The sequence below is a fragment of the Aythya marila genome (assembly GCF_965140915.1).
Source record: "Aythya marila genome assembly, chromosome: 3".
Lineage (NCBI taxonomy): Eukaryota > Metazoa > Chordata > Aves > Anseriformes > Anatidae > Aythya > Aythya marila.
In genome coordinates this window covers 13,710,922-13,721,748 of record NC_139044.1, presented here as the reverse complement: position 1 = coordinate 13,721,748, position 10,827 = coordinate 13,710,922, and the positions used below count along the sequence as shown (strand labels likewise).

At 55.0% G+C, this 10,827-nt stretch overlaps 1 protein-coding gene across 1 annotated transcript; it reads right to left on the bottom strand.

Moving 5' to 3' along the window:
* Nucleotides 1-562: 562 nt before the first annotated feature.
* On the bottom strand, nt 563-10,737 carry DSTN (destrin, actin depolymerizing factor). The gene is made up of 4 exons (XM_082758255.1): nt 10,580-10,737; nt 3,073-3,380; nt 2,773-2,849; nt 563-1,594 (listed from the first exon to the last, which is right to left on the bottom strand). Exons 1-4 carry the CDS (start codon nt 10,580-10,582, stop codon nt 1,485-1,487), a joined length of 498 nt encoding a protein of 165 aa, XP_082614381.1. The 5' UTR covers nt 10,583-10,737; the 3' UTR covers nt 563-1,484.
* Between the last annotated feature and the right edge of the window lie 90 nt (nt 10,738-10,827).

Below are 10,827 nucleotides of genomic sequence, written 5' to 3'. Positions count from 1 at the left end.
CCCTGGGTGCTAAGACAGAGCACACAGACAGCGCCTGCCTCTAGGTTAAGGGAGCAAACAGCACAGGGTGGTGCACAAGGCCAAAGAGGGCACCAAGACTGCAGAGAAACCAAAGCGCTTTCTCCCCACCGACCCAGGGGAAGGAAAAAAAACCCCATGGATTCAGGCTGTTCGAGTTTGGCACGCACAGAACACAGCACAGTAACGCACTGGAGGCTAAGGGTTTGTTTTTTTTTCTTTTTTTTTTTTTTTCTTCTCTACAGACATACAGGAAAACTCTATGCAACTCCCATGTACACATTACACAAAGGAAACAGCTTTAATCAACCACTGGTGAAACATGGAAGCTTTTCAGATCTCTGTAGCTGGCACAGGAATGTTCTCTACCCCCCTCCCCCCCCCATACAAAAGGCATTTCAGGTCAAACTTTCTAGTAGGTGATATTTCCATGCATTTCTACAGAATTAAAGAAGCTAACAGACAAAAAGCCCAGATCGAGCCGTATTAGTCAGGCTGATTGGTTCTACTAAGTTAAATCAAGAGTAATTATGGACAAATGGACCAAGTGACCAAAGACTGGGGCTGAGAACACCACTTCTCATCTCGCAATATTTTTCAAGTGGCTCCTTCTCGTCGTACTACCCAAAGCTGGAGAGCTCTGATAGAAGAACCTGCACTTGGAAAAGCCTTAGAAGCATCTGATCCGCTACAAGTGTGTGTTAGTGAAACTAAGGTCGTTCTAAATTAACCTATGTCAAAAGGAAAGCAGATTTAATAGAATTGTTCAGGCTTGGAGGAGGCCTCAAGACACTTCATAACAAGGAAATCGAACCGGTAGAACAAGTGAACCTTTAAATATCACTGCATAGTGAGTTCACGAGAGAGTGATTCGGACTCTTTCTCCAGAAAAGTGTGTCTATTTTATCTCTATTTTAACTTCATAATTAACCTTAATTAGTATGGCCCTGCAACCGCAAGCACTCGAGAGTTTAACCCTGTTCTGGTGCTAGCAGGTTGCTTCAGCCTACCCTTAACTACAGGTTTGCAGCTTTTCAGTTTCGCGTTACACAGTTACAGGGGAAAGTTTTGAGTTTGGCAATTTGGCCAGTAGCCTCGAAAAGACTACCTGAATTTACCTTAATTACGATGTAGAAAAGAGCAGGAACCAGGCTGTTCTCATACCTCCCACCCCTTTCATCCCACGACACACTGCTGCATTGGACCAAAACTTTTGGAGACCTTTAGTGTTAATCCATTGGGGACAGTATTGGGCTGGACAACCAATGCAAATATTAATACACCAAGATAAATCCTTAATTTGATTTATTTATGGTCATTTGTACATACAAGCTACATCTTCATAATCTACTTTATTCTAAGACAGCTTCCCTACAGTTAGTGAAACCCTTGCCTAGAATGGATGTTTTACATAACTGATATATTAAAACATGGAATGCTTGTAGAGTTGTGGCACTGTATGACATCTACACGGGACTTCCTTCAAAAGCTACGACTAGGGAGCCTCCTAGCTTCTCAGCAATACAAGCTCGGTTGAGGTCCTCTGGCCCATTTGCTTGGCATTCATGCTTTATGCCTAAAAAAAGAGGCAACACACTCAATAATGCAGCATTTCAACACGCTAGTAGTCAACCAAAGAAACACATTTAGTAGAAATATTAGAACAGGCAAGCTGCTCGCTCAAGCCCTGCCTCAGAGAGAGAACAAAGGAATTTGGATGTTTCCCTCCCCGATATGTGACAGGGGACATCTGGCTACACATCCCCACAGAAATACCAGGGAGAAGCTTTTCTCTAGCTCAGTGCTCAGACTTTCAGTCTTCTCTAAGCATCCATGAGCGAACTGTCTCATTTCGAGTGCTACCCAGGAGGTGGCAGCTGAGGGAGCTACAAGCAAGCGCTGAGATGGCTGACAGAATCCATGTGGGAACCCTGCAAGGCCTCTGCCTGTACACAGAGTTAATGCTGGTTTCTTTTTCGGAGGGCAGGGAGCCCAACACTGCCTTATGTGGAGAAAAGCAGAAAAGGCACGTTGGTCCTTTTCTGTTTCAGCCTGGCCATGTGCAGCACGCCACATTATTCCCGAGCAGTTCCAACCCACTGGTGAGCTGTCCTGTGACGGACTGGCACTGCTGCGCGCTGCTGCTGTCAGCCCTACGCGCTGCGAGACTTTGGCCTGGGCACACAGAGCTGCAGCAGTAGCGCTGCCTGGCCAGGGGCCATCGTTTCTCTAGAATGAAATTCTTAGCGCTGCAGCAAGGTGTTTACTCCTTCGTTAGCGGTGCCTGACGGGCTGAATGAAACTCTGCTCCCCCACTCAGAGCTGCGATGCCTTTGGAATGAGTAACCACAGCTGCGTGGCTAAATCAAGTGACTTGTTAATTACTAGAGCAGCATGGTAAGGCCACGAGGCTCTGTACTTCAACAGGCGCAGGCCTGGAAGTCCTCTGCCACACTCGAAATCCAGTTCGGTGTTAAGGATCTAAGGGTTTGTAGGCTGCGTGGTGCAAACCAGTTGCTCCGTGCAGCAGCATCGCACACTGTGAAGCCTGCTCCTGTCCTCTAGCCCCTCTAACACAGTCGAATATTTTAAGTTTTAACCTGAGCTTACTTAGCTCTGTCACAGGGCATTTTACCCGTGAAGTTCTCGCCTCACTAGCACCTCAAAAAAAGCCAATTAGTCAATGGTTAAGCCTTGCTGTGTAAGTGTCTCAGAGGGCATGGCACAGCGAGGAGCGTTGGCTGCACTACCTACCTTGAAACTTCTTTTTGATTGCATCCTTGGAGCTCGCGTAGATCATCTTACTTTTGAGAGGTGCTTGTTCTGGCGCCCTGGTGGAAAACACCAAAAATAGCGAAATTAGTGGCTTTTATTACCCAGCAAGGACAGAAAACCTGCCGATTATGAGCAGGTGAAACCTCTCGTGGCTCACATCAGGCTGTTCTGAGCACTTCAAGCCTGCCATCTTGCAGGCCTGAGCAAAACAAATGCTCCCAGACCTCGCCCAGTCTTGGACCTCACGCTAGGAATGAGCGAGCTGGCAAGCCTGCTTACCACAAGAAGAACATCAGCTCTTCTTTTTTGGATTCCTTGGTCTCGAAGCTTGCATCATACAAGGCATAACGGCAATCCTTCTCAGGAAGCATCTGCACAAAATGCTTGAAAGGGTCGGTAACTGTCACGCCGACATCTCCCACTAGAATCTCTTTGCCTTCTTCCACGATAATGCACTTTTTGTCTGGACTGAGGCAGAAGATGACGGCCTTCTTCCTCTTCTTGATTTCCTCAGGCGTAGAGCACTTCCGCACTTTCATGTCATAGAAGATACGGCATACCTCGTCGGCGACTTGTACTCCAGATGCCTGCAAGGAGGAGAACAAAGACCTTTAGAGCCACCGCTGAGTGTTTTCACGGCTACATTACCGTACTGCCTTAAATCTGGGGCTAGAAGACGAGCAGTGCTCGCAACAGTCACCCACAGCTCCAGAGCCCAGTGAGGGAAGGCTGCAGGCCCTCCTTCTGCAGCCCAAGCAAAGAATCTGGAGCCTCGATGCTGCCCACAGCCAGCTGCCAAACCAAAACTATTCCCAACAAGGCCCGATCCTACTAATATTAGCACATTGTTTCAGAGCAGCTTGACACGCACATCCACCCCTTGTCTTCTGAGGTTCAGCTGTGGCAGACGCTTTGGCGTCGCAGCAACTTGATTTTGTTAGCCTCTGCAGGCGGGCTGGGCTACCAGGATCACTTCCACTCAGTTTCCTGGCCATTTTTAGCATACTTGCTATCAGACCCAGTTAAAACACGGTCAAACTCCATGCTCCTCACCTGGACTTGGTTTAGAGGTCAACAGAAGTTGCTCTTGATTCAGCATTTTTAAGGGAGAGCTTGCAAGTCTCGCCATTAATTAGTCTACTTCCTCCAGCAGTAAAAAGGCAGCCTGCTTTAATCCCCTCCCCCCCTTCCTGATGAGCAATCCCAGTTCGTTAGCGGCATCCTCCCGTGCTAATCGTGGCAGGAAGTGCAGGGCCTGCAGCACCAACCCGGAGCTGAAGGCAGCAGCAGTGACTGAGGACAAGGCCTAGCAGGAACGCCAAGAGGCTGAACTGCATTTTCAGGCTGCTGCCTTTTCCCAAATGCAAAGGGAGAGAAGAGACGGCAGGACAGAAGCGTTTATATCTGGGTTTTATACTGGGAATCACTACATTTTGAGAGTTTGAAGTCAGCTGTGCAGCAGGGAACACTGCAGCACGGGAACCACGCTGGTCGCTGCTGGAGGAACACGGCCAGAGCAGTGCAAAGCCCAACACCCAGCTGCCTGTCCCAACCACACCACGCAGTGCAAACAGCTCCTTTCTACTGCTGTCTCGTCTCCTGTTGCTTCTGGGGCTCCCAAAGTCAAGCAGCTTTATGCTCAGACATGGCAACTCCTATCTCAGAAGGAAAAACCACCCTGAGAACATCCCCGCTCTACCAAGGTGTGAACAAGCAGCAGTTTGGGCACAAAACCAGGGAAATCCGGAGATGAAGGTGACCTGCACAGTGCTAACCTCACTGTCTTTCAGAGAGGCGAAGGACTGGGTGGCTACTTCACACATTTTTTTCCCCCAAAGCCTCTTGTGCATCACTAGTCAGATGACCTCAGATTTTCTTCCACCGAGATTCCTTCTGTACCTTCCAGGAGCTCGCACAGCCCTGCTAAGCCAGCAGAGGTTGTCCCAGGCACACGCAGCTGGCACCATCAATGACCATGGATTTTACCTTGATTTTCTCTGATTTTCTCCCTCCAGAGCTGGGAGATCTGGCTGCCAATCCTTTACAGCAAGGAATCCCGAGCTGGAAGCTGTCTTTAGGGGTTTCCTCCACAGATCTACCTGGCACCCCCTGCGTTTACTCCGGCGAGCAGCAGGCAGGCAGCAGAGGGAGGAAGTCACCGCGCCTCAGCTGCCTGGCAGGCGGCCACCCTCCTGCCCGTCCCCAGCAGCACAAGAAAAGCCAGCAGATAAAGCTTATTCAAGGATAAACTTGAGCAAAAGCGCAAACATTGCCGCCAAGTGACTCACTGCCCCGCCACCTCCTCCATCCCCAGGGCCTGCACTTTGTCAGGTAACTACCGAGGGGTAAAGGTCTCCTTCCTCCTGTCCCTGAGGATGGTGCAGGCAAGAGGAAGACTCGAAACGATACGGGGCTGCCCTAATAAAGCAAACAGCACAGCAACAGGGACTATTGCATCATCAGCTAAGGTTGTCTCGAGTTCACTGTGGACCTCAGCCCTTTTATTTTCCCCCTTGTTCTATGAGGTTTGTCTTCTAGCTAACGGCACCTCCGCAGCTGATAACAGACTGAAGACTCGGCTTATAGATTCACAAAAACCTTAAAATTTGGTGTAGAAAATGCACAGGAAGCCTGACGTAGTGCGGGGGAGTGATGCTATCAAAGCAGTTAGCATCAGCTACCTCCACCGCTATCAGCTCCTGCTCTTTGCTCCAGAAGGACATGGTTACTTGGCGTGTGCTGGCGCTGCTGCCCGGCCGGGAGCGTGCCCCCACGCTGGGAGCGGAGTCGTTTCCTTATAAAGGAACCGAGCGCTGCTGGCAACTTGGTTCAGATTCCAAAAATGTTGGGAGCATTCGGCCTGGAAACTCAAAATTCACTGTTAGGCTGCTGCTGGGACTGAGCAGAGCCCGGAGAGACTCAGTTAAAGACTGGATGTTTTTTTTGTTTTGTACTTTCCAAAGCAGGAGGTTGTTAGGAGCTGGTGCTGCTCCTTCTCCCAGCTGCTGTGCAGCCTCTGGAGCCATCACACAGGTTGATGCTGGCGGTTCTTACATTGCCAGGAACAAACCAGATACCTTCAGCCTGAGGAAACCTTACAGCTGTGTCCCAGTACGGCTTGAAATGAACCCACAACCCCCAGTGCAGCTCACTGCTTCCTGAAAGGAGGTAAAAGCCTGGAACAAAGGGCTTCAACACGGGGCTTGTACCACGATGGGAGTGCTGTAAACGTACTTAAAAAGGGAACAAAAACAAAACCCTGCACAGCTTTTGTTGTGATTTTAATTGCAATTGTGTTGTAACTGCGCAGGGCAGCAGGGGGAGGTCTGGGAAGGCCGGGCTCCCAGCTCCACACTCTCAGCTGGCGTTTTAACCCTGCCCCTGCTGGCCCGTCCTGCAGAACAGCTGGCGGGGAGCCTCCACCCGCCAGCAGCGAGCGAATAAAGCGGCTGTTTGTTAGCCTGGATTCCCTCCCTGGCCCAGTACCACGCTGCTCGAGGCCTCAATGCAGCACATTCTTTGTGTGTGTGTGTGTGTGTGTGTGAGCAGTGGCTGGAATACTGCTGAGCTCAGAGACAGGGCTTGGTCCTGCTCTTTTTTCTTGTAGAAGCCCTTGCCTGACTGTGGGCTGCACGCAGCGTTGCAGGGAACACAGCGACCCCTCGACACGGGCAAAAATCCCTTAAAACCGTGCTCAGGGGGCAGCGGGGGAGAACAGCGGGGCCGAACAGCCAGGCTGCTCCTGCCCAGGGCCGCCCAACCTCGCTGAAAGGAGGAGGCACGGCACCGAACCATCAGCCTGGAGAGATGACGACACCACAGCACAGCCAGGGCGACCCGCGAGGCAGAACGTGCGAGTTCCTCTGCGGGGCTGGCCACAAGCGAGCTCCCCCCCCATATTTCCAGGCGGTTACCCGGAGGGCAACGTGCCCTGCCGCCCACGCCACCCCACAGCTCTCCCAGCAGTGCCCCCATTGTGTTTCCCCAGCACACGAGGCGCTGGGTGCTCTAACTGCATGGTCAGCGTGCGCCGCGCTAACACAGCGCCCCTTCTTCCCCTCACAAAGCCCTCGCCAGGGCAGCTTCGAGAGGGAGACGCATCAGAGCCTCCACAGACCGGGTTCGTAACTCTGCCGATGAAAATCGCTCCAGGTTTTGTTAAAAAGCCCTGTGACCTCCAGTATTTTCCCTGAATAGTTAAAATATTTTACCCAAAACAAGTCCCTGCTCCTTCCTCACCCCTAAGGCAGACAGGACAGCGACTGCCCGGTTTGTCTCACGACAAGCTGGGAAGATTCAACTTGTTTTTAGGCACTGCACTGATACCCACGAGCCCCCGGCAGCGATGCCCGCGCACGGTTATCTACAGAAGCATTTCGGGAACCAGCCCCGGGCTTGGTTTGTTTGGGCACCACGTGCACGCCCTGCACACAGCGGCACGGCCTGCCCACAGCCTCTGAAGCGGAAAGTTGTGCTTCGCAGAGGAGCACCATCAGTTTTTCCACCGCCACCGGGAGCGCCGAGGTGTGCCCGCCTCAGCTGCGGAGATGTGAGAGCAGCACACGCTTCCCCGCCTGCTGCTCACCCCGCTGCCAGCCGTCTGCTTCCCAATGCCCTGAGCAAACCCCTCCCTGGGCCCGGCGCAGCGCCCCACCCCTCCTATCTCCCTTACAGCCCCCTCCCTGCCGCCAGAACCGCCCGGGGGAGCAGGCGGCGCTTCCACCTGACTCAGTCCCGTGTCACCACGAACGCCGCTTTCAATTAAAGCTGCTGGCACCTGGCCGCTCGGGGACAGCGGCCTTCCCGAAGCCGCCCCCTGCGCTGCCACGCAGCGCCCTGGGATGCTGCCAGCAGCGAGCCCTCGCTGTGTGAAGGCAGCCAGGGCAGCCACGAGGCCACGCGGGCTGGCTGCAGGCAGCAGGAGATGAGCTGACGCCTCTCCCGGGCCTGCTTCCGCACCGAGGTGCGAGCCACGGCCGAGAAACGGCCCGAAACCACGGGTAGTTAAACACGGCTGGGCCCTGAACACGGCTTTGCTTTTCGTCTGCTGCCACGATAACCCCCGGGACGGCAGCACTCCCACCTTGCAGGGCGGGGAGGAGGCAGCAGGAGGAGCACTGCTTTGACTTCCTCCCTCCCGGCACCGCTGTGGGAACGGCGGCGACCTCCAAATCCCAGCAGGACGATTTCTCCCCCCTGCCCACGGCCCCACAGCCGGACACCCACGTTACACCGGGCAGTCTGAGCACCTGGAGCAGCCCGAAGCTTCAATTCTGACCTGAAGCACAACAGGAAATGTAACTGCCTTTTTTTTTTTTTTACTGCTGTTGTGTAAGAGGCCATTATTTACACACCATAAAGCAGCAAGAAGTACGGGGTTATTTGCATATCACTTGCAGGCAGACCTTGCCAGCTGGACTCGAGTTTCTTTTATTTTGCTTTCTTGGGTCTCTTTTTTTGCAGGGAGGGCACGGGGAAGGGAATCAAAACCCTATTCAGCGATTTCTTTTCCTGCCAATAGGGGGTTACCCGCTGGACCAGGAGAGATGACGCGAGCAATCACAGAGAGGCAGAACAAAAAAATAAATCCCTGCTGAATTCCTGGAGGTTATTTCCTCTGGCTGAAAGCTGAGGAAAGCATCCCCTGCACTCAGCTCCCGGTGACTGCCCGGGTAGGCAGAACAAGCACTGCCGGCGGAGAGAGGCAATCCCAGCAGCACTGCTGAAAAACAGGAAGCGTGGCAGCCAGGGGGAGGGCAGAAATTTTGAGCAGCGCCCATTCCTCTCTGAAACACATGTTTGTGAGGTAATGCGGGTATAAGCCGGCACTCGGCGGGGCTCTTGCCGGAAAGCAAAGCTTCTTACAGCACATTCAGCACAGAAGTCAGCCAGCGTGAGCCCAACTGTCCGCAGGAATTTCCTCGTGGTCCTCCGCACTCCTATATTAACCTCAAGATCACCCTTAAAAACAGCTTCTGAAGGCCTCTCTAGGCACCTCAGACAATGGTTATCAAGATATCCTTGAGACTGTCGCCAGCAGCGAGCAGTCAGGTGAGCAGAAGGCTCCAACCAGCTTCAGATGCAAGTTCTGGCTGTCCGCAGGCTCTGAGATTGCTGAGCTCAGCCCTCGCTCCCCAGCGGAGCCTCCTGGTAGCGATATCCCGGCGCTGCGAGCAGGAACACGCCACACACCCACACCACCCATTGTCAGGAGGCTGTCAGCTCGCATACGAGGCACACGTACCTTGTAATCACACGGATCGGGGGCTAACGAGGAAAAAATGATTTGCACAGTCCCCCAAAGACCATGGAATCATTTAATCCAGTAGCAAGGAATCTGAACCTTGTGGCAAGACAGCTAAAAGTAGCAAATCCCAGGTTCTTTGGATGTAAAGTGATGCCCTGCTGCTTGGCGCTGTGGTACTCTGCCAAAAGGCCTACACGCTGCCCAAAAGCAAGATCATTTGCTGCAACTAGAAAGCATCTAAAAATGTAACAGCCAAAAAAAAAAAAAAAAAAGCCAAAAAAAAACCCACACCCTGTTCCAAAAAGGAGATCATTATGAGAAATACGAGTTCTGGCCAACTTGGGAATTGCCTGCTTCTGAAGCAAGATGCAGCCTGACGCGCCGAGGAGTCATTTCAAACTAGGTTTGCGTACTGCAGAGGTGGTAGCTAGCTTGTTCAGACAAGCCTATTTTAAACAAGAGCTGCAAGTCTCGCCAGACTTTCGGCAGCTTCATCTGCAACTCCCATTAGCTCTGCTCCACGCCGCGGCCCGGGGATGCTCCGGCTGCGCTGTGTAGGAAGCAGGGAGATGGCCAGCACATCCTGTGCGCCGGGGCCGTGCGGGAGGGGAGCGCATTGGGGAGCTGCGCCCTGTGCCAGGGGCACTAAGGGCGAAGGCTGCGGGTGGGCTGCGATGCCCTTCAGAGCTGGCGGTGAACAACCTAACGGAGGGTGCTCAGAGACCTGGATGTCTGGCGCTGGGAAGGCGTTTGTGCGCGAGAATAAGGAGATAATTATGCCCTAATTCATGCGAATTCATCAATCTCAGCCGCGCGGCTTACACAGAGGGGGTGTGGGGGGCCAAATTTCGCCTTCACCCCCCCCAATCCGCCGGGACACAACGGCTGGGCGGCTCTGGGGGGCGTTGTTCTCCCCTTGGGGGCCGGGGCAGGGCTCGCACCCCCCTCCTCCTCCTCTTCCTCCTCCTCCTCCTCCTCCTCCCCCCCCAGCGGCCTTGAGCACCCCCCACCCCCCCCAGCCCCGAGGAAGATGGCTCCCGCCGCGCGGCCGGATGCGGCCGGGGGCAGCCGCAGCTTCCTGCCGGGCCCCCCCCACCCCCCCGACCTACAAAAAAGCCCCATAACGGGGAAGGGAAGGGGGTGAGGGGGGGGGTTGGGGGGGTGCGGCCGCGCCCTGCGGCACAGGCGGGGAGCGCTGGGAGGGGCCCCGCGGCTCCGTCCCCCCCCCCCCCTTCCCTTCCCTTCCCCCCCCGCGCCGCGCAATGGACGCGCTCAGCCCCCCGCGCGCGCACGCGGCGCGGGCCGTACCATCGCGCCTCATGGGGGGGGGGGGGGGGGCGCACTCTGAGGGGTGAGGGGGGGGGGATGGAACGTACCACCGCGAAGCTAAGGGGGGGGGGAAGGTTCCATGAGGGGGGGTACAGAGGCGGGGGGGGATTTCGCCGCCTCACAGCGCGGCGCCCCCAGGGAGCGGAGGGCGGCGGGGAGCGGGCGGGGAGGTGGGGAGGAAGCGAAGGGGGAGCCCGGCGGGGTCCTCACCATGGCGGCGGCGGCGGGCGGCGGAGCGCGGTGCGGCGGCGGCTGCTCCCCTCGGCGGCTGGGCGCGGCGCGGGCTCCGGCGGCAGGAAGGGAAGCGGCGAGGGCGCGAGCCGGGCGGAAACGCTGCGACGTCACGGCCGCCGGGGCCCGGAGGAGGAAGCGGTTGCTATGGGTGGGAGAGACCCCACCCCCCCCGCGGCAACGCCCAGATGGCTTCACTCGAGGCAGAGCGCATGCGCGCCCGCTGA

Coding starts and splice junctions, on each gene's coding strand:
- DSTN (XM_082758255.1), bottom strand. Junction 2,850..3,072: donor GAGCTGATGTTCTTCTTGTG/GTAAGCAGGCTT, acceptor GTTTTCCACCAG/GGCGCCAGAACAAGCACCTC. Junction 1,595..2,772: donor AATCAAAAAGAAGTTTCAAG/GTAGGTAGTGCA, acceptor CTCTTTTTTTAG/GCATAAAGCATGAATGCCAA.